Raw genomic sequence first — 24,540 nt, forward strand, 5'->3', positions numbered from 1 at the left:
TTTGTGATCTTAAAGCATGCATTCATATTGCACTAATAAGACCTCTTGCACACACTCGTTCATTAGTATGTGACCAAATGTCACATTGAAGAATTTACCCTATTATCTGTAGGTTAGGGCTGCCCATAATTGTCATGAATTTCAAGTAGAAAGCATACTTCCAGGTGAAAGGATTAATGCTGTATATGCAGGTTATATATGTTCAAAAAGCAATTATAATTCTATAATGGGTGCCTTTGAAAGGGGGAAAGATGAGTAGAGACACCATTTGATCCTTAGTTTTTCAAATGAAGAAGATTTTCAAAAAGGTAAGAGTTATGTAAAGGCCCATAAGCCGCTCCCAGTGTGAAGGTGAGGGTGAAGGGTTAGGAGAATTTCATGATAGAACAATCAGACATGGACTTTGGATGAAGTAGGTTTAACCCATGCTGTTTTCTAATTGGGGCTTAATGTCCCTAATAGTTATGGTGCCAAACTAACAACCCAAAGACCAAGTGTTCAAATTTCACCATGGTAAACTATCAAGTTGAATTCAGTAAATCTCATCATCCGAGGGCTAGCGTCAGAAAGGTAAGCTTAAAAGCTGCTAGCTTGCCAGTAAAACCTAACTGGGTCGCTAATACCTTTCAGAGAGCTGCTGCGAGCCCAATCAGTCTGTCCTACACACAGTTCTACTTCCCCACTTACACGGTTGACTTTTAATGTCCTCTGAAGCCATTCGGTTGTAAACAATCAATACAAAGCTCCTTTCTGCACTGTGTCCAAGTGATCAAATGCACACGGGTATAGGAACAGGAAAATCTGCCCCATTGACTATAGAGAAGGCCTCTTTGACCCAGTTGAGGGTTCCCAAATAAAATAGATTCTAATTTTAAAATTTTGGATGTTTTGACTTATTCAGAAATCATTGGGGGTAAAAAATGAACATTAGTCATCATGTTATTTGAAGCTGTTTTATTTTATAACCAGTGGAGTTAATTGTCTGCTAAACTTATGAGAAATAATTATTTTTTTGTGTGTCCTTATCCAACAGGGCATAGACTGCAGTGTTTATAAACCTCATAATTTGAGGTGGGGCTAAGATGAGCATAACTAGTGACGAAGTAAACTTCCTGGTTTATCGATATCTCCAAGAATCAGGTAAGAATGTTAATACGCACCACATGAGTGTGAAGCAGCTGATTTGTGTGAATCTTTTATTCTACATATATGATCCCTTATGATTAAGTGACTTGTTTTTGTTATGGACCCAGTGACTCTGATCTCAGAAGTTCAGCTTTTTATGAAGGGTTGGCAGATTTGTTGGAAAAATGAGGCTCACATGCCCTCCTCCTGTACTTTGGCTCAGTCAATGGACTGTAAACATATGCAGGCAAGCCCTTACAACTGGAGGGCATTCACATGTCATGCAGGTGGCTGTTATGTGTGGGCGGGAGTTATACAATAATAGCTTTGTTCCGCATACTTTGGCATAAATTTAGGCAGACTTTACATATTCACAGTTATAAAAGAATTTGTTGGTATTTGGGGCTTTACCATATTAACTACGTAATCGATTTGTATGCTCAAGGGTTTCTTCTTTACAACCGTTAGCTCAAAACCTCACTTTGTCTGATCAATAATTCTTCTTCAACATTGATTTATGAAGTTAATTGGGTAGGCCAGGCAGTCCCTGAGGATTTGATTTCTCTTTGCTGTTAGGCCATCACTACTGGCAACAGATGAGCAGCATAAAGGAACAGAGTAGTAACAAAATACAGTGCTCTTATTAATTATAGAGCTCAATTATTTTATAGTACAATCGTAAATATATATTGCAATAAGATGCCCAGACTTCAGTAAGCAAGTTTTGAGTACTTATGATCCAATGGTCTCTGAACTTGTTACAATATTGAGCATTTTTAATACACAGCAATGTTTGTTTCCTATCAGCTAACTATATTGGGAAAATATAAATCGAAACTGCTGTTGTGTACACTTGAATTGTTACAGGGATGTTATTATCTTGGTGGCAAACAGGATTGTTTTTCCCAATGTTGAGTTTTTTTTTTTGCTTGCACATTTGTAATGCCAGAATCAAGAAGTAAAGGGTTACACAAAGGGGTTGGGGTGGCTTTAACCCTATCCACCTGGAAAAAACTGCACAAGCGGGCAGTTAAAATCCTTCCAGGTTAGTTATTTGCCATGGAGCTGCTGGGAGCTGGTTGTTCCCAAGTTTAACATGTTCTACTGAGCAGGTGGCGAGGACACCTTCCCAAAGCTGATGGGGTTCTATTCATCCATATGCAAATAAGGTCCCAACAATGCCATTAGAATCAAGGCAATTCTAACTAGCCAGATTGGGAAGCCTCAGTGGCTTTTCCACTGTGGGGGAAGAGGATTGGGTCAGGCGCGGACCAAACAAGAATCTTTATTTTTACTTTCTTTGTGGGAATAGGAAGAGCAATTGCACACCTCTGAGCTCTATAAGAAACATGTAGGTTTCTGGTCACAGACCTGTGACCACTTCCTGACCATAAGATCCACAAGATGACAGCCTGGAAAGCCAGTTTTGCAACATATTTGTGTCATGGATAGAATGTATTCAGTATATACACTCTTACTGCCCATAATCAATATGGAAAGAGGTGTGTCTTTTCTCACCCTCGGAGTGTGTATTACAATTAAATGTGTCAGCAGCAAGCCTTCATGTGTTAAAAAATAAAGGTGGTCATTTGTTCTCACACACTTACCCCGAATTAATGCAACATCGCGCGTATACACACACACACACACACACACACACACACACTTTGGATTCAGATAAAGGAAGTGCACTTTTAGAGATTACAGTTAACTCAGTCTCTGATTTACAATTTCTGGTCTCTCATGTAGCAGCCCCGTGGTTTCTTGACTGGATTTGATGATTTAAAGTTAAAGTGAGGATCTTGTAAAGCAATGGATCCACAGCAGATTGTGAGGTTTCTTGTAGTTGAATATCTAGGAGGTTGACTCTCAGGTGAACTTTGAAACTGGAGCAGGTTAAATACTTTGGCTGCTTGATGACTTGCAGCAAGTTTGAGTCTGGCTCTCTGGATGGCTGACACCTGATGGTTCTGATGGATCTGCCAGGTCCTGGGGTAAAAAGGATGCAATCCCCAAAACCAGTTTCGATCACCAGACTGCTGGTCTTTTTGTGGGGCATGTGGAACATTCCTTGTTCCAGTCCTACTCAGGGCCCCTCCCACAACTCTTTTTCTGGTACATCGATTACTTTTTGGTGCCAATTCATATTCTCATCTGGATCTGGAAAAATCTATCGATTCCACCCCTCTCTCTCATTCACATGGTCCATCTCCAACGCGTCCTTTCCCTTCCTTGACTTCTCTGTCTCCATTTCTGATGACAGACTGTCTATCAATATTCATTACAAACCCACCAACTCTCACAGTTACCTTGGCTATAGCTCTTCATACCCTGCTTCCTGTAAGGACTCCATCCCATTCTCCCAGCTCCTCTGCCTCTATTGCAGTTGTTCCGATGATTCTACCTTCCAAAACGGCGCTTCCGACATGTCTTCCTTTTTCCTGAGCCAAGATTTCCCTACCACCATGGCTGACAGGGCCCTCAACCACATCTGGCCCATCTCCTGCACCTCTGCCCTCACCCCTCCCCCTCCCTCCCAGATCTATCATAGGGTTCCCCTTGTCCTCACTTTTCACCCCACCCACCCCTGCATTCAAATGATCATCCTCCGCCATTTCCGCCAACATACGATGCCGCCACCAAATGCACATTCCCCTCACCTGCCCTGTCAGCATTCCATAGGGACCATGACATCCAGGTCCACTCCTCCAACACCTCATCCTCTTCCCACAGCACCTTCCCATGCAATCGCAGGAGATGTAACACCTTCCCCTATTACCTCTGCCCTTCACTGTCCAAGGCCCCAAACACACTTTCCAGGTGAAGCAGCAATTCACTTGCACCTCATTTAATTTAGTCTATTGTATTCGCTGCTCACAGTGCAGTCTCCTGTACATTGGGTAGACTAACTGCAGACTGGGTGACCACTTTGAGGAACACCTTTGCTCATTCCACAAGCATGATCCAGGCCTTCCTGTCGCTTGCCATTTCAACACACCACCCTGCTCTCATGCCCATGTTTCCGTCCTTGGCCTGTTGCAATGTTCCAGTGAAGCCCAACGCAAATTGGAGGAACAGCACCTCATCTTCCGATTAGGCAGTTAGCCTTCTGGACTTAACATTGAGTTCAGCAACAGACCATGAACACTGTCCTCCATTTTGATCTTATAATTTCCCAACTCCCTCTCCCCACTGCGCTGTCTGTAACTTGTTCTTATGTTTGCTTTCACATAGCACTGACCCTTGTTCTGCTATTATCACATTCTGCTATCCTACCTTTATGCCACTATAAGCACCTTCTTCAGACTTTAACACTACCATTAATACTTCCCTTGCCTTGTCAAATCTCTCCTGAGCTCTCACCTATCCCTGACCTTCTATTTTGCTCCACCTGCTCCACGCACGCCCCCACCCCTCCAAAAGTATAGAATCCATCACATTTCTACCTCTCCAGCTCTGAAGAAGTCACATGGACTCGACTCAAAAAATTAACTCTGTTTCTTTCTCCACAGACGCTGCTAGACATGCTGAGTTTCCCAGCATTTTCTGTTTTTGTCATTATTCTGGGGCCCACCCAGTAGGGTTTAATTGGGAGAGGCCATCACGTTACAATGAGAAATTAATATTGGCCATTGAGTTTCGATCTTCCTTTTTGTTCAGTATGAAACATGAGCAAAATTTTTACCTCGGTGGGCAGTGCCCAACCCACTTGAGTGTAAAATGACATGCGCTGATGTCAGGCGAGCGTCCCAACGTCAGCACACAGTCGCGCTATATTTCGGTCGGCGGGCACGTGTGGGAATCAGCAGCACACCCGCCAACAACTAGAAGGCCTGTTAAGGCCATTAAAATCTCAATTAAGTTAAATTTTTCACTGCCTGTCCAATGTAAGGGTTGGGGGGCAGGCAAAAAGATCAAGCGGCCTTTGCATTTTTTTGGAAACCTCATCCACGGTCGGGATGAGGTTTCCAACATCAAATAAAATGTTTTAAATTCCACTTATAACATGTCCCATTCATGTGACAGAGTCGCATGAGAGAACATGTTTTACAACATTTCTCACATCTTTATTATTTAAAAAAAAACTCTTCATCTTCCTGAGGCAGCTCTGTGCCTCAGGGAGATTCTCAAGCGTGTATTTGCACGCATGCATGCAGTTCCCGCTCGCCCTCCTCCCCCACCCCACCCCCGCACAGGCAGTGCTGAGCGCTGCTGCTCGTGTTTCACGCTGGGCGGGCCTTAATTGACCCACCAACGTGAAATCACCTTCTGGCCTCGATTGTGGGCAGCGATCGGCGTCCCGCCTAGCCCGCCCGACAAGGGTTAAATTCTGCCCATGGATACAGGCAGCCTGGAAACTCCATAGTCTGTAGGTATTAGCCCATCCTTAAACAATGAGATGTGTGAATTCCATAAATGGCTGTGAGGTATCCTCACCTATGTCCATATTTAATTAGGTATTCCCCAGAGACTTGATACTGTTTGTAGTCCAAATGTTGAAAGTCACATGATTTGCAGCTGCCATCTTAAGAGCTTGTTTTTGTCCAATTTTTAGAAGTATTGACTGAGTTCATAATATGACATGCCTGTACTATGCATGACGTATATCCATCGAAATTGGCTGGAAGGACTTAAACGAGGCCAGAGCTTGAAGAAATCTGGGTCTCCTTTCTGGTGCAGCAAAGGAATTTCTAGCTCTCACTGCTGCCCACCCAGCCAAATCTGGCTCAGAGTTAAAATTGAGCCCAAAGCGTTTATACAGTATCAGTGGAGGGCTATCAACTTAGAACAGACAGATGTCCAGAAAAGTACTCATCAGGGTATACAACTGGTCAACACAATGATAGTCTGAAGCAGGAAATCATCATCCACAATATCAAAACTGTGTTGCTGTTATTAAAGATAGTTCACATTGTTCCTCAGAATTAGCTGTAGACACCTTGCTCACATTCTATGGCACATAAGCAGGCTATAAGAAGCCCAACCCGCAAACCCCGATCACCTTCAAAGGATGACATGGCCTGGAGTTATGACTTTGGCAGCTCTTCTGGGACCGCTGGGCAAAGGGCAGGACCATGACTTGCTGGACCCACCTGTGATTGATAGCTCAGACTGAGACTTCAGGCTTCGCCATGCAGTGGGGCCGGGGGGGTTTCGGTAGCACGCAGGAAACCCAGAATTCAGTGGAACATGCTTGTCAGTGGCATTTTAACCCAGCCACTGCATTACCATATCTTTTCTGGGTGCCCTGACCAATTAGTGTGAGCGGGTGTATTGGCCAGCTGCAATTTAACTCCAGTATTTGAGGGGACGCTCCAACTATGCAGTTTGATGGAGTTTGGAGTTGAGGCCACAAGAGAAGGAATTAGCAGAATGGAGTCCAAACCAATGTTTGCTCTAAGCCACAGAGCTGCCCAGTAACTGGAAAGTCCCTGTGTGTGAGTTAGTCCTTTGAATTACCTCACGGCTGCACATAAAAATTTTAAAGTAGCCAGGCACTTAAAGACATCTCTGGCACTCTAAAAATAAGAATGAGGGAACAGTGGGCCAGACATTCAAAAGTTGCTTCTCGTTTTGGTAACGCCTCCCTGGACGTACTGCTCGGGGCTGTCAGGGCCAGCAGGGAGGTACTGTATCATGCTGATGAGCAATAAACCCTGCAGATAAAAGAAGGTGTGGCTGGAGATTGCCTACGAGGCCAGCAGCTGGGGTGTGGTGCCATGCTCATGGATTCAATGCTGAAAGTACTTAAAACGACCTGAACAGGGCAGGAAATGTAGGCAAAATGGCACGTTCACTTGCATCCTTATGTGCACATCATTCCACCTTCTCAAGCCTACCCAGCTCACCATCCCTCACACACCAAGTTACCCTGCAGCAAGGATAGACTGCCACATAATTAAGGCATCATGGCAGTTCCCAGGAATCTTACACTAAGTGCCTAAACATTTTTTTTTGTGGATGCACACCAACCATACGTTGATGGAGTGGAAGCTGTTGCTGCTGATGAATACTCCTGGGTGACCTAGGGGTGTCTTAATTGTGATGTGCTTCTAGTCAAAGATGTCCTGAGCCAATGGGTATCCAGTCAAAGCTGCTAACCTGAATGCTTGCTCATTTTAATGGGCATTTTTGCAGGAAAAGTGTGCATAATTGATGACCCTGGCAAAGAAACAATCCCTCGTCTGTATTATGAATTTGTGGGCCGTCAACTGTGAGATTCTGCCAATGTTTACAGGAGAGCATTGGAAGTATCCAGAAGCAAAGAAGTTAAGGTCTGTGTTAACTTTGACAGTCACTGCTAAAGTATGGCCACCAAGTGCAGCTGGCAACAAGTCTTGTTCCAGCAGGCTGAAAATGCTTGGCACCTATGGGGAGATGGTGGTGTAGTGGTAATGTCACTGGACTAGTAATCCAGAGGCCCAGGCTAATGTTCGGGGGGCAGGGGGGTGGGGTTTGAATCCCATCATGGTAGCTGATGGAATTTAAATTCAACTAATAAAAGTGAAATATATATATAAAAAAAGCTAAAACAAGAACAGAAATTGCTGGAAAACTTGGAGGCATACGGACTCAAAGTCAATTCTGTCTTTCTGTCCACAGATGCTGTCAGACCTGCTGAGTTTTTCCAGCAATTCTTGTTTTTCAGATTTCCAGCATCCGCAGCATTTTGCTTTTATATTTTAAAAAAAAGCTAGTTTCAATTAAGGTGAACATAAAACTAACATTGTCATTAAATTAAAAACCCATCTGGCTCACTAATGTCCTTTAGGGAAGGAAATCTGCTGTCCTTACCAGGTGTAACCTACATGTGGTTGACTCCTAACTGCCCTCAGAAATGACCTAATAAGCCACTCAGTTCAAGGGCAATTGGGTATGGGCAGCAAATGCTGGCCTTGTCAGCAATGCCCACCTCCTCTAATCCTCTGCTTGTAGGCCCTGTGTGCTGGGTATGGCTGCCTGTGAGCTGCACCTCTTTGCTGATCCTCTCTCCTGTGGAGCTGTAGGTCTGTATGCAGCAGGTTGCTGCACACCTCATCTGTGTTCCAAGGTAATACGTGGTTACAGGCAACTGTGCTAATGACATTGTTAGAGGCATCTGACCTGGTAGATCAGAGCTTGAAAGTGCAGGTCAAATGTAGAAACCTCTGAGGTGTAGACAACTACAGTTAGTTAGCGTAACTTCAAAAATTATAAAAGTTACTCCTAAAGTGTGTGAGGTAATCTCTCAGCACAAATGCTGTGAACAAAGTCTTTCACACAAACAGGGAAGAAAGCAGCTGTGAAATGTCAGTACTTATTGGCATAATTCTCTTTCATGTCTTCTGTCCCTCGGTTAGTTCTGTGTTCTCACCTTGTGTTCATTGGTGAGTTCTAAGAAGCCCAGGAAACGTGTGGACCCACTGTAAAATTTGCAAAAGTCATGTTAAAATTGAGTGATCAACATATTGAAATTGACAACCACCTCTTGCAAGGGTGTTGCACGCGGTCAGCCGGAGTTAAATGCAGAAATCGACAAGTCAGGGCTGGCTTTCCGACAGTCGCATTTTTTAAGGACTTAACATCTGACCTGCATGCAAGCCCGCTCACCACGTTAAAACTCCACTCTCCATTTCACAGCCCACAGACGGTCAGTTAGAGCAGCTAGTGACTTGCAACTTACAGCCAGACTACTTGGTTTTAAAATTAGTACCAGCCCACCCAGGTAAGCAAGCTAATTTGAGTTTGCAGTAGATTAACTTCTGTTTAGAAGTCCAAGTTTAGCAAGAGTGTATGTTGTGATCTTTGTTTTATATATCAAAGTGTGTGAAGAAATGTACATTTGACAGCGTTAAACTGTAATGTTTGTTCATCTATCCAATGTCTCTGAATTTCCAGACTACTATTCAGACAGAGGAGAATTCATGTGTCACCATGTGATGCGTTCTACTGGCCAGTGTACACAGTAATGATTCTCTGTTATGATGTCTGGGTTAGACAATTGTTTACCAAGATATTGGGCAGGATATGGTGCATTCTGGAGACATACGGCATGGATGTGGCAGAACTCAAAAGAATATCTGATGTGAAAACCCAAAAGTGTATTAACCTTGAAGGACAGAAAATGTTCAGGGTTACTGTGGATGTAACTGATGTGAACAGGACACATGGCACTGGGATTAATTATTTCATTTTAAACTCAAGGTCAACGTGCTGCTTACTTAATTGAGGAGATTCCCTATTCATATACCAACTTCAGACCTGATGAAAAACAAAAAAAATAATAATTCTGCACTAAAGTCTTCAATAGTGCCATTTTGAATCAGCTGCCAAGAGGATTATGCAAGAGTGACCTGGAAAGGAACACTACAGTTTGTTCCTTGGTACTGCAGTGTCAATGAACAGCAATGAGATCAGAAGCACAACGCAGGAGATCAAAGCTACTGGTGTACCACTGTATGACTGGTGTTCTGACATGGTGTGCTTTATGTTAAAATGCTGTTATTAAGTTAAATATAGCTCAGTGGGATTAAATTTCGCAGAACAGCAGAGCTGAGAAATGTACAACAGACTCTGGTCAAAGTGTTCATGTTCGATTTTAACAGGAGCAGGTTTTGGGAGTTGCGGGAGGGGGCTGTTGACCCGCAATGACATCTACGGTGGGCTTTGCACCTAAAGCTGCTGGCTATAGGTAGCCTGCCCGTCTGCTGACAGAAATTTCCAGTATATTTAAAATAGAGGTTGTATTTCTGGCAAATTGCTCTGCAAGATTGCTGCAAGATTTTTGGCAGCAGGGAGTTGGAAACAAGCCCTTAGGTCCTCTGAGGCTTTCTCTTTTAAAGGTCATTGTGGAAAGAGTGAAGCCTGGAAGGGATGTCCTCTTGTCCACAAGTAGTAGAAAAATTGAAACAATTGATATACACCAGACTTGGAGAGGTGATGAAGTTTATCAGCTCCAGAGGAAGAATTTTCCAGTCGGCGAGTGGGGGCGGGGCCCACTCACCGACATGTTAAATGACGTGCGGTGAGTGGGCAGGTGTCCCGACATCACTGCGCATCATTCAGATTGTCAGTTCGACCGGCACGCAGCCAAGCTTCATCCGCAGTCAGGATGAGGTTTCATGAAGGGTTTATTAATTAAATTAAAATTTTTGAAAAAAATGAATGGACATGTCCCAGCTCATGTGACAGTTTCACATGAGGGGTCATGTCCTTAAAAACTTTTTTCTCTTTAATTAAATTTTTCATAATTTAAACTAACCTCCCGGAGGCAACTATGTGCCTCAGTGAGATTTCTGTGCTCTTTCGCGTGCATGCCCCGGTTCGGTGGGCTGAATTTTCCCCCTGTTGGGGGGGCTTTGTGCGGGGGCGGGCAGGAGCGAGTGTAAACCCGTTCGGTGCTCCCGATTGGGTGCGCGCCACCATTTTACGTGGGCGAGCCAATTAAGCCCGCCCAGCGTGACGCACACCCAGAATCGCTGTGCGCTCCCTGTGCGCGCGAAAGAGCACAGAAATCTCCGAGGCACAGCACTCTAAACAATTCTTTCCCCTGCATCACATCTTCACTACCGATCAAATGGATGCATTTCAAACCCATGGACAGTAACACTCCTTAGCAGGCAACAACATTAGGTTGCAAGCAGTTGACCAGTCCTCAAGGAAAACCTCAATGTTATGAGGGGATTGCCGAAGGGATAGAAACTTGGCATAATAGATCCTCACACCATTTTCCTCTCTATTACACCTTGGAAGAAAACAACTTTCAGGTGTGAAGTAGAGGAAAATAAGCCCTATGTCTATAGCTCAGTCACATTGAGCATTGTCTCATACATTATGACTTGCAAAGACACTGTTGTAGAGAGTGCTGTGTATTGTCATAGTTTGTGAAAATAATGGAGCATGTTTACTTTTAAGGTGGGAGTGGAATGGTGCGTGATATGGCATATTTTCCCCTTTGAATGCAAATACCCATTATTTCATTGTTTTTGGACTTTACCTTTCTCATGATAAAAATCTGTCATAGCGCTAAGTTTTACCAGTAATCTTTGGGAAAAATAAAAATGCTGTTTCTGAACTTCACCTGGCTAAGTGACACATTTCACCCCTCCTTTGAAAACAATCTAGTATGGTTTATTTAAAAATGCAAATGTCCTTTTACACCTTACATTCTAAACTTCCCCCATGTTTATCATGTTTACATCAAAGCCTTCAGACCAGCTGCCTTTAATCCAATTAAGTCTCTCACACAGACACATATAGACACAGATATCATGATTTTACAATAAATTCCAATAGCATTATTATATCTTCCTGGCATCTGACAATGAAAATCTTGGGGCATCACTTACCTCCCTGTTCCTGCTGCTGCTCTAGCCACTGCTATGTTGGTAATGGCTTTGAAATGGGCAACCCAAGTGCTCACAGGAAACCTCAATTGGCCCACACAGATCAGATGCTATCACATGAGTAGACCCTGACGCAATCTTGAAGCATCAATGGACAGAGTGTGTGCCGATTTACATTTATTTGAGGCCTGACTATCTAAATAGTTTGGGTCCCCGGACACAACCTGTTTGTCTACCACCTAATGGAAGTGATGACAGAAAAAATTACCCAATGTTTCCAAATAAAATATACTTTTGGCATAGGTGATGCATCAGCTTTTTAAGTGCAGCATTTGTACTTAAGAAGGTCACCTAAGGAGTTGCACAACACAGCTAGAGTCTTTTAGAAAACATAAGCCATCTTGTTTGACCCGTGGCACATTTCATAAAGATGGGGCTGACGACCTTGACTTCGCAAACAGATTGTAAACAACTGTTGGAAATAATTTGGAGAACAATGTTTAGCAGGTGAAGTAAAAGGCATAACCTTACGTTAATACAATAAAGATTGGCTGGAAACTAGCTGTTGGCATAAACTTGCTTATATTACATAATGTTCTCTCATAAATTTTATGAAGTTGTTTCATAAATGTCTGCGCTAGATAAGGATTTATTTCCCCTCACTGAAGGCCAAGACACATGACATCTAGTTCCACGACACCAGCTCCCTCGCAAGTACCTTAGCTAAGAGATCATTGTTCATACGTGAGTATCGATGGTGAATGTCAATAGAAATCACAGTGACCCTGGCCAAATGAAAGAAAAGGTTTTGTGAACTTAGCTCATTTGTTTTACTTGTTTCATTGCTAGTGAGGACGTAAGGTTTGCAATTGCTACTATAATGTGTGAATGAAATTGAGAATCATGGCAGTTATAATGGTGCATCTATCGGAATAAAACTCATAAATCATTTTGCCACACACATGAGGTCTTGAATAGTATTTTGAGTTTCCATCCATTTGTAATAAACAATTTATCTGCTGGTCAATTAAGTGGCGTCATGTCTGTCTGTCACTGCTTCAGTAAAGTGGGTTCCAACCTTCATATTGTTTCCTTTCAAGGATCTGTATATAGTTTGACAGGCAGCATCTTGCTACGCATCCAGTGCAGGAATCCAAACACCTTCCATTATCCACACTATTGTTATTTATACTCCAGATCAACTGTCTGAATTTTCTCAAGTCAAAGCCTTCTGCAAGAAAAGACCTCATAGCACAGCTTTGTAAAGTACTTATATTCATTTTCATGCCTAGGGTATCGCAGTACCATAAACCTAAGACCAAAATTTGGGCACCTTCCAATATCATAGTGGGGACTTTACTCAAGTTGCTTCCGTGCAAAATTAACCACTCTATATATCTGCAGTTATTTTATTAAGTACCTTATTGAAAGCTCACATTATGTCGAATTCAAGGTAAGTATTCATCACAGGCAGCTATCGTCAAAATGAATTCACGTTTCTTTCTATAGCGTAAATAATAAAGCAAGCTCCCAGGATTGACCTATTGTAAATATGTTGCAGTGATCATTATTGTGTCTGTAATGTTTCTTTTACAATTTATTTTCCATTGGAAAAATTGTTTACACTGGCAGCATAAAAATACACTAGTCTTTACTGAATTCCAATTGATGATGATCCTCATTATAGTTTGGTGCTAATTCAGCTTGATATAATACATCATTAATTCTGCCCTACTGTTTCTAGAATCTTACCAGTCTTCTTAAGTAGTTCTTAAACTGCAATTAAATAGATCATCTTTATTGCTCAGTAGCAATTGTGAAAGAAACATTCTACTCATTTTATACCTTAGTAACTGGCTTCAGCAAAATTATGATTCATGAAACATAACTTGCCAGGAGTCCTGATAGTAAAGTAATTGCTGAGGTAAGCTACAAGCGAACACTTTCAATATCACCATAAAGAGAAGTTTTATACTGCAACAAAGTTGAAAATCTCAGTGATTGATGAAGGAATTTCTCTCACAGGTTTTCATCATCTTTTGTTTGAAATACCAGACGATGCAGCTGTTTAAACGGAAACTTTCGCCCAAACAAATCTTACTGCATGGAAGCTGCAAAATCCCCATTTGTTAACCTGTGTGTCCTAGCTTTAAAAGCTTAATGTGAATGCAATTTGAAGATTCAAGCAGAAAGCTTTGATGGATGTTCCTTATGCCATCAACAGAAACTGATGCTCAAAATTGCACAAAGAGCGTTTGGTTGCAAAGCAGTAGCACCAGTAATTCCAGAGCTGCGGATGACATTTTGGTACAAAAATGGCGTTTGCACTGATGTCGCTCACTTCCAGAGCTGGCGTTTGCACTGAACGCCGTCTTGATGAGGGTGCCAGAAGTACGCAGAGTAGACAGATCGTGACATCAGTCAGAGTCTATTGTTGATTTGACACCAGCGCTATCATTTTGAACCTCGTTACTCTAGTTAACACCTCTTAAACATACACATATGAACATCCATTCAGCAGCATGAAGGACCCCTCCCCCTCCCCGCCAGCACTATTTAAAGAGATCATCAACAACTTGAAGGTTAGTTGCTAATTGCTTTCCACTGGCTCTGTTTGAGGTTTTGGAAGTACTAGATGTTTTGAGGATTTACTTACAGATTGCAAAGTCTGTAGGGAGTGGTACTGCCCCTGGGGAGGCATTGCTTGTGGCTACAAGGGCTCTGAGCACACCACTTGCTCACAGCCATGGGGCCTATAGCAGAGCCCCCCTTGAGTTGCAGCAAGAGAGGGAGATAGTGCAGAGGCAGCAAATAAGAGGATAAATGGCTTGGGAAGAGGAGGGGAGAAGGATTCTCAGCAGCAGGCTTTCTCTAATTAGGGTCTTTCGGGAGCACTTCTATCTCCACCTAAGCCAGGAGTGGTGTGATCCGCATCTGCAATTCACAAAGGAAGTGCTCACGGAGCCTCGCCGCCTCCTGCAACCAGACCTACAATTTCAGAGCAGCGCGAGGACAGCACTTGCTGGTGACCATGATCCTCAATTTCTGTGCGTCCGGATCCTTCCAGGTTGGAACAGGTGACATATATAACATCCCCCAGTTAACTGTCCATTGCTGCATCAAAGAGGTGACAGAGGCTCTTTGTGTCAGGAGAAGCAGCTGGAACAGGCAAGGGGCTTTGCTAAGGTAGCGAGCTCCCCCATGGTGCAGGGGCACCATCGATTGAATACATGTGGTTTTGCGGGCACCGCATCTCGACAAGATGTACCGTAACCGCAAAGATGTTTATTTGCTGAATGTGCAGTTGTTGTGTGCCGACAATTGCAACATCATAGAGTCATATTCAGTAAGATGATGGTTGATCTTCTACCCCAACTCCACCTTCCCGCAATATCCTTATATCACTTGATTCCCTTAGTACGTAAAAATCTATTGACTTCACCTTGAATATACTCAATGACTAAGCATCCACAGTTCTGTGCATTGGAGAATTCAAAAGATTCACAACCTTTTTGAGTGAAGAAATTTCTTATCTTTGTCCTAAATGGTGAACCCCTTATTCTGAGGCCGTGACCCTGTGTTCTAGATTCCTCAACTAGGAGAAATATCTTCTCAGAATCTACCCTGTTTAAGCCCTTAACAATGTTATATGATTTTTTAAAATGGAGCAGACAATTGAGGTGCTGAAGCAATGGTTCAGTTGTCTCAACTGCTCTGGAGGAGCCTTCCATAACTCGCCAAAGTGGGTGTGCCGATGTATGGTGGACTGTTGCAATCGCCACCACCTGGTCATCATGAGGGCACAGCCCTTGCCACCAGTGATTTGACCAACACATTGGAAGGAGGAGGAAGTGAGGAGGCAGCTGGCACATCCACATGCCAGGTAGGCTGACCTTCAGTGCATCATTTGACAGCAGTTGCCACGAATACAACCCCAGATCCTCAGTGGACAACAGTCCCACACCTTATTGTCCTTCTACTATGGACCATCACAGCGTTCCTTTGGCCAAAGTTCTGAATAAAAGGCACCACTGAACAATCATTCCATATGAACTTTATCCAACAAGGTATCCAATCTTCCATTCAATACTTAACTTATCATCCTTGTGCATTCCCTTATGCCTGTCTTGTGGACACCTTTGCTTGATCTAGTGCCCCAATGTAGAACTACCCCAGAGGCTGCAGCATGGCTGGTGGAACGCTGTTGACTTGCACTGGGGGAGACTGAAGTCAGCTTTTCAGGATGTCCTGGAGCATTTCTGGGCCTCAAAGACCCAGCTATGAATTGCACCAACTCAACATGGGTGGCAGAAGCCCAGGCTGGCTGGCTGAGATGAAACAGCAAGGACACTGGCGAAGTGGGGGAGCATGAATGGTGTCACCCTGAGAGAGAACAACAGGCTGGTGCTCTGCGGAGCCACTGCTACTTCCCCAGGACCTCTGCAATCTGAGTAATCTGCCAGAGCACAGATTGCTGGACTGAGAGACTCTGAAAACTGCTTTGAACACTGATATCCAAAGCCATAATGCCAATAAACTGAGATTTCATGACATCAGCATCAGCTTCCACTGTAGCACTCAGATTTTGGGTGGGTCCTGCTTGTGCTGCAATGGAAGCTGAGACATTAGTCATCAGATGCTGCATCATGGTCAGGTTCTCAAGTTCTCTCATGCAATTGACCACCACATCAATTGGAGCAAATGGGCTCCAGACTCCCTGCAAAACCCAGTGCCAAGCTGGAGCTAGACTCCTCCATGCTTCTTGACAGTAGCAAGCCTGCCAATGCACCAAGCATGCCCATCAATCTTTTTCTATATACTGCCCAATCAAAGTCCTCATTTGAGCCCTTTACAGTAGAGCCCATCTATGACCTTGCTGCCAGACAACTGGCACATGTGCCATCGTCTTGCCCCCAGCCTGGCTGCAGCCCACTTGTGCCCAGTGACTCATCACATGTAGACCCACCTCTAACTCCCCTCTAAAGTTTGCATGGTACCAGTATCTGCTGAGTGTGAGATCCATTGTAACTACTTCTTCAGTCTCTTGTTGCTCAAGGACTTGAGTCTCCTGCACCACTGCCTGGCTAGGCAACAGTTCTTGGATATCTGAAAGCATAGAGGCAGACGGTAGGGTTGTGGTGAGGGAGCAGGGGGAAAGCAAAGAGTTACACCATCTGGTGCTTGTAAATGAGAAGAGATTCTAGTGGAAGGTGGGAATGGAGTTTGAGAAGATGGATTGGATAGGATCATACTGTCACCCTCAATGGTTTAAACCCCACAGCCTCCCTTGTGGCCACAGCAATGATTTCCAGTACCTGATCCTCCATCAGGGTGAGGACATGCAGCTGTGCCTATCCTTGCTGATTAGATACTGCCTCTAGTTGTAGGGAACCTTGGCCTTCAAGAGAGAGGGAGGTGTGTCAGTGAATGAGGTGCAACTGCTAGTGTGCATAAGCTGTGAAATAAGTGAGCAGCTTGCAGCTGTATGAAGTGTGTGAGGGTGAGGTGAGGCTACAAGTGTGAGCTATGAGTCATGTGGATGAAGATTGTTGGTAGATGAGTGAAGGGGATGTGGTGAATGGAGAATTGTGTAAGGCTAGTGGTGCAGTTGCTAGGTTATGGCATATGACGATGCATTCATTGACCTTGAACAGTCATGTGAGATCATTGAACTTCTTCCGGTACTGCATCCAGGTCCTTGGGGCTTAGACTTCTATCATTGATTGTGATAGGCACTTCTCCCACTGCACTCTTAAGCTGCTGCCTGGAATTCTCCATGGTACCCTGAAGGGAAAGGATATCTCTCCTCTTCTGCATCTCCTGCACCAAGGCCTCCATTGCAGCATCTGAAAATCTTGGTGCACGATCTCTATTTTTCCGAGGTTTCTTCCTGGTCTCTGACTTCTCTTTCATTACTTCTAGTCCCTGTTGCAGCCAGAATGCACCTCGCCTTTAAGAGGTGCAGGCTGGCTTTAAGTAGTACAGGCAAGCTTTATGTGCTGCTAGCCTCAGATGAACTTAGGCCCCCTGCTGAAGTGTGTCGCCATGCAACAGCACGTACTGCAATGGGCTGCACACCACAATTATTATAATTAGCTGGCAGCAAGAAGTTTGCATGTTGTCTGCATTGTTTGAACAGGCGCAGGCCAAACGTGCATCGCGATGCCTGCACCTGGCATTTTGGCCCCTTTAAAATGTTACAAGTTCTTGAAAATGTTTTGTAGAACCAGGCTACGTAACCAATATCTTTCTAACAAAATGACACATTTCTGTCCAGTTTTGGGTTAGTAACCTTCCCTTTGAATCAAGTCAGAATACATAAAAAATTTAAAAGCCACCTGCAGTTAATTTTATCTCCTTGTCCTAGACCGATAGAAATGTTACAGTTTGTTGGTTATCTCTAAGATTGCAGGTTGGAGAGACAAACTAAGCCACATAATTCAAAAGTAAACAATGCTGTGTGAATGCTTCAAGTTATGGATGTGGATTGAGTTGTTCTTTAGACCCATGGTGCCCAATAAATGTTCTGTTTAAGTAGGCTTAATTGTTGAAATCAGAGCAAATAGTTTAGAACCTTTGAGAGTTGAAGTTAGGACAGTGTAGCTCCCACAGCGGTGAAAAAGAATAAGAAATGAATTATTGTGCATATAAGAAATTGGTTTAAAAGAATTATCACTTGACACAGAGATTACAACCATTTGCTAAATTGCTTTCAGGGAATTAGGATACTTACAGTAGAGATTGCCCTATTATTTATTTGTTTATTATTGTGAGATAAATTGCTTCAATGTTAAGGTTTGAAACAGATTTGTGATGCTCTGTCACAATCAGAGCTGGAAGAAGCTTCCTGTCAAGATCCAGGGCAGATCCAGTAAACAAAATAATGGAGAAAAACAGTTTCTGTTCATCCTCCTGGGCACGCTTGCACAAACTTACTCAGAAGACCTGGACAACTAAGACTCACCAATGAGAGTAATCTAAAAACAGAGAAGCCCATTTATCAAGAACAAGAGAGGCAAAAAAAAATCTTTAAAATAAAAGCGAACAACTACGGATCCTGGAAATCTGAAATAAAAACAAAATGAAAAGAAAGAAACAGAACAAAGAAGAGTCATGTTGGACTTGAAATGTCAACTCTGCTTCTCTCTCCACAGATGCTGCCAAACCTGCTGAGTTTTTCCAGCATTTTCTGAGTAAATAGCTAATATAAATACCTCTGAGTCAGTTTAAGTTTTTAGGTTAATTAAATTTTGAATCTAATTCTAATTTTATGAATTCGCATTATTGGTGCAGAACTTTTTATATATTCATTGGTAGTTCAGAACTTGAGTATAGCTGAAAAAAGATATTTTGTTGAAGCTTTTTGTCTTGCACTCATTAGGACAATTGCAAGAATACCAATGTCGGGGGTAGCAACAACTTTATACTGTATGAGAAGAGAGTGCTGATTGGTTAGCAAGTGGACTCTGGTAGAGATGTTGACATGGGAGAATGCACCAGTTAATGGTGACCGACAGTTAACTGCCAAACATTGTTTGCAATTTTAAACCAGGCAGCTTAACTCTAATTGGTCAAGACATTGCCCTGAGGAATGAACAGCGAATGGCTATCACTTATTTTATTTAGCTGAAACTGGCGCACTGTGTACATGTTCTTTCTGTGTGCAAAGAACAGGGCCTTGTGTATTAATAAATGTAGCTTCCGGTACATATATTCCAGTATTAATACACAGGGCCCTGTTATTTGCAGACAGAAAGAACAAGTGCACATATTGTGCCTGTTTCAGCTAAATAAAATGTGATAGCCATTCACTGGTTCATTCTTCAGGCAATGCCATGACCAATCAGAATCAAGCTGCCTGGTTTAAAATTTCAAACAATGTTTGGCAGTTAACTTTCAGCGAAGAATATATAATGAGCCTTGTCTGCAAGCCTAGAAATCCATTAGCCTGTTGGAACACCTGAGCCATAGGGGTTGTTTCAGTGAGAAGATTATGTAGGTCAACTATGAATTACCTTATACAAAAACAAAATATTGCAGATGCTGGAAATCTGAAATAAAAAACTGAAAATGCCGGAAATACTGAGCTGATTTAGCAGCATATGCGTAGAGAGATATAATGTTAACATTTCAGGTTGATGACCTTTTATCAGACCTGGAAAACATGAAAAATGCACAATTAATTAATCTTGTACTGTCTGAAGAATTTCAGGCAAGAGACCATTACTAAGATTTGTGCTTTTATTGCTACAAATTTAAATTAACTTCAACCAAACTACTTGGATGTATCAGAGCAATTAACAGTAGATCTGCCTTAAATATGTTAAGCACAATGGGGTAGGAAGTCCTCTTCTGCACTTGGCAATCCATGGTTTTCTACCCATTTACTTCTATAGAATAAAGGTAATAGACTGAAGGAAGCAGAATTTCTACCCCAGAATGTTTCCAAAGTTTTGATCGAAGACCAGGCACGATCTAACAGTTTTTATAGTTCCTAATCAAAATGTGATATAATGTCACTAACACAGGAAGGAAAGAAAGCCAACAGGTAACAACACCAAAGGTTTTTTGCATGCAGGATATCCTCACTTGCAGGATGTTATGAAGTGTTTGCACAATCAGATATGGGAACCCTGTATTAATCTTGTGGCCTACATTAACGGAAGGAATTCCATTTCTCCAATGCGTGTTGTTTGTGATGCATGGAATATTAGGTTCCTCAGTGCAAGAAATCCTAAATTGGCACATGGTTCATTTATCCTTCTAAAATTCCTATCTCCCAACAATGTTCCTTGTAGTCTTTGTTGTATGTACCACATAGAAACAGGCCATTTGGTCCAAAAGGTCCAGACCGGTGTTTTGCTCCTCTGGAGCCCCCTCCCAACCCTTTTCATATATTCCTTTCTCCCTCGTGTTTATCTATCAATGCCTTATCTGCCGTTGTATTTTGCAGTGTTATCACATCCAGTGCAGCTCTTAAATTATTCCTAGTTTACTGGCCATGGCACTGGCAGGAAATGCCAAATATACGTTTTAACTTTTTTTAACGTCTGTTATTTTTGGCTGCTTCCAACTGGACAGCTCACCTTTACCAATATACTTCAATTTGGGGTGTTTTCCCACATCGCCAAATAAAACATTTACACAGCATTTTTGAAATTTGCAATCTTTCTTCATTAAACAAAATCACTTAGCAAATGCCTCAGTACTAAATGGCATAAAGGTCTTTGCCAATAATAGATGATTGCAAACAATGGTTGGTCTCAAGAATCTATAAATGGTGTCAATCCACTTTAAAAAGAAAATTAATATAAGAAATAATGTAGCCAATGGAAAGGTCTCTTCTCTGTGTGGCCTAAAAGGTGTATTTGAACAGGCCATTATTTTAAAATAGTTGGTGTAGGACTTAGCATACTAGGTTTTACTGCCGCCAACGTTTTCTTAGTATAAATAAGTTATCTGTTTAATAAATCTGCCAACAATTGGATCCAAAAGTCTATTGCGATGCAATTGTGTAAAACTACAGCAAAAATTGTTATTTTCTTCAGTTGTGTGTGGGGATTTCGATAGCATGAGTAATTTGATCTTTATGGTTGCTGGTTGGTGAATTTTCCTTCCAGTGATCTGAATTTGTAGATCAGTATAAATTGGAAGGCCTGATTATTGCAAATATACTACAAAATGAACAGGAGTGTTGTTTATTCCAATCTTGGTTTATATCTGCATGTTTTAACTTGTGCTTATAGTATGCCTGGTTTTAAGCCTTAACTAAAGGTCAGTTTACTAAAAGAGCTTTGCAACATCAAGCTTCTAGTGATAGCTACTTTAATTACTGCTGCAGGAAAACGCTACATAAATTGGCTATTCCCCACCTTTCATTGATGGAGATCTTTTTTTGGAACATGAAACATTGCTAAGATCCTAAACAATGGGAGCTTGTCAAGAGTATTGTACGGTTTGGCCAATTTAAAATCTTACATGCACATTGGAACGGCTGCCAGCATTGTGCCCAATTTAATGCAGTTGTTCCAAACCTTCAGCTGTTATAATAATTTTCCACTTTACATTGTATCAAGAGTCTGGAATGTGCTTTTTTTTTAAATTAAATTTTTCCTCCCTCAATGTGGTTACCCACGCTGGAGTGTGGTCCTGTAAGTACTGGCTGCTCTCACCAACTGTCCACTCCTCATGCATGATTCTAGACACTTCAGTATCACCATGTTATTTGACTGTGGGGACAGAACTGGAAAGAACACTTTTTTTACCTCCACTGATGTCTTCGCACTCACTTTCTAGCAGTCATTAGATAGCAAGCTGGACTCAAGTGTTTTTTCACCCCATTTTCCCATTTATAAAATTTGGCAATTAACACATACATAGTTTTTCACAGAATCACAGAATCAGACAGTGCAGAAGAGGCCCTTCAGCCCATCGAGTCTGCATCGACACGTAAGAAACACCTGACCTACCTACCTAATCCCATTTACCAGCACTTGGCCCATAGCCTTGAATGTTATGATGTGCCAAGTGCTCATCCAGGTACTTTTTAAAGGACGCGAGGCAACCCGCCTCCACCACCCTTCCAGGCAGCGCATTCCAGACCGTCACCACCCTCTGGGTAAAAATATTTTTCCTCACATCCCCCCTAAACCTCCTGCCCCTCACCTTCAACTTATGTCCCCTTGTGACTGACCCTTCAACTAAGGGGAACAGCTGCTCCCTATCCACCCTGTCCATGCCCCTCATAATCTTGTACATCTCGATCAGGTCGCCCCTCAGTCTTCTCAGCTCCAATGAAAACAACCCAAGTCTATCCAATCTCTCTTCATAACTTAAATGTTTCATCCCAGGCGACATCTTGGTGAATCTCCTCTGCACCCTCTCCAGTGCAATCACATCCTTCCTATAATGTGGCGACCAGAACTGCACACAGGACTCCAGCTGTGGCCTCACCAAGGTTCTATACAATTCTAACATGATCCCCCTACTTTTGTAATCTATGCCTCGACTGATAAAGGCAAGTGTCCCATATGCCTTTTTCACCACCCCACTAACATGCCCCTCCGCCTTCAGAGATCTATGGACACACACGCCAAGGTCCCTTTGTTCCTCAGAACTTCCTAGTGTCATGCCATTCATTGAATACTTCCTTGTCAAATTACTCCTCCAAAGTGTATCACCTCACACTTTTCAGGGTTAAATTCCATCTGCCACTTAACTGCCCATTTGACCATCCCATCTATATCTTCCTGTAGCCCAAGACACTTAACCTCACTGTTAACCACCCGGCCAATCTTTGTGTCATCCGCAAACTTACTAATCCTACCCCCCACATAGTCATTATGTCGTTTATATAAATGACAAATAATAGGGGACCCAGCACAGATCCCTGTGGTACGCCACTGGACATTGGCTTCCAGTCACTAAAGCATCCTTCTGTCATCACCCTCTGTCTCCTACAGCCAAATTTGAATCCACCTTATCAAATTACCCTGTATCCCATGTACATTTGCCTTCTTCATAAGTCTCCCATGTGGGACCTTGTCAAAGGCTTTGTTGAAATCCATATAAACTACATCAACTGCACTACCCTCATCTCCACAACTGGTCACCTCCTCAAAAAATTCAATCCAATTTATTAGGCATGACCTCCCTCTGACAAAGCCATGCTGACTATCCCTGATCAAACCTTGCCTCTCCAAGTGGAGATAGATTCTCTCCTTCAGAATTTTCTCCAATATTTTCCCTACCGCTGACATGAGACTCACTGGCCTGTAGTTCCCTGGCTTTTCTCTACAACCCTTCTTAAATAGTGGAACCACATTAGCTGTTCTCCAGTCTTCTGGCACCTCCCCCCGTGGCCAGAGAGGAATTAAAAATTTGGGACAGAGCCCCTGTGATCTCCTCCCTTGCCTCCCTCAGCAGTCTGGGACCTGGAGATTTGTCCACTTTTCAGCCTGTCAACACCTCCAATACCTTGCCACTCCCTATATCAATTTGCTTAGGAACCTCACAGTCTCTCTCCTCAAGTTCCATACCTTCATCATTCTCTTGGGTGAAGACAGATGTGAAGTATTTGTTCAACATCTACCGATGTTGTCTGGCTCCACCCATAGATAGCCCCCTTGGTCCCTAATGGGCCCTACTCTTTCCCTGGCTATCCTCTTCCCATTGATATACTTATAGAATATCTTGGGATTTTCCCTACTTTTACCAGCCAGAGCTTTCTCATATCCCCTCTTTGCTCTCCTAATTGCTTTCTTAAGCCCTGCCCTGCACCTTCTGTACTCCACTAATGCCTCCGCTGATTTGCTCCCCTTGTACCTGCTAAAAGCCCCCCTTTTCCTTCTCATCGTATCCTGAATATCTCTGGTCATCCATGGTTCTCTGGGCTTGTTACTCCTTCCTATCACCCTAGAGGAAACATGTTGAGTCTGTACCCTCCCCATTTCCTTTTTGAACGCCCCCCACTGCTCCTCTGTAGATCCAAATCATTTTTTTTTTTGCAGCTTATCAATTTCTTTGTCCACAACAAGCTTAAATTGTACCATGTTGTGGTCGCTATCACTAAAATCCTCCCCCACCACCACCTCAGCCACCTGTCCGGCTTCATTCCCCAGAATTAGGTCCAGCACTGTGCCGCCCCTTGTTGGACCCTCTACATTTTGACCTAAAAAGTTCTCCTGTACCCATTTCAAGAAATCCACTCCATCCAAGCCCTTAACACTATGTCTATCCCAATTAATGTTGGGAAAGTTGAAACCGCCTAATATAATTACCCTATTATTGTTTTTACACACCTCCGCAAATTGTGCACATATTTGCTCCTCAATTTCCCACTGACTATCTGAGGGTCTATAATAAACACCTAACAATGTGGCTGCCCCTTTTTTATTCCTAAGCTGTACCCACAAAGCTTCATTCGATGCCCCCTCCAAGATATCATCTCTCCTTACTGCAGTAACTGACTCCTTAACTAATAATGCAATGCCTCCTCCTCTTTTACCCCCTCCCCTGTCTCGCCTGAAGATTCTATATCCTGGAATGTTGAGCTGCCAATCCTGCCCCTCCTTCAACCACATCTCAGTGA

The 24,540-nt window shown here is 42.9% G+C and overlaps 1 protein-coding gene across 5 annotated transcripts in view; it reads left to right on the forward strand.

Annotated features, from left to right (window-relative positions):
- LOC144682673 (F-box-like/WD repeat-containing protein TBL1X) overlaps positions 1 to 24,540 on the forward strand; it is a 323,543-nt gene that overhangs the window by 232,727 nt on the left and 66,276 nt on the right. For all 5 annotated transcript variants that reach the window (XM_078545241.1, XM_078545245.1, XM_078545242.1 and 2 more), the window contains one exon: positions 1,034 to 1,140. In XM_078545241.1, the coding sequence (XP_078401367.1) occupies positions 1,083 to 1,140 (58 nt within the window). In that variant the 5' untranslated portion in view covers positions 1,034 to 1,082. The remainder of the gene's footprint in view (positions 1 to 1,033; positions 1,141 to 24,540) is intronic.

This window comes from Cetorhinus maximus, chromosome 7 (genome assembly GCF_964194155.1).
Source record: "Cetorhinus maximus chromosome 7, sCetMax3.hap1.1, whole genome shotgun sequence".
NCBI lineage: Eukaryota > Metazoa > Chordata > Chondrichthyes > Lamniformes > Cetorhinidae > Cetorhinus > Cetorhinus maximus.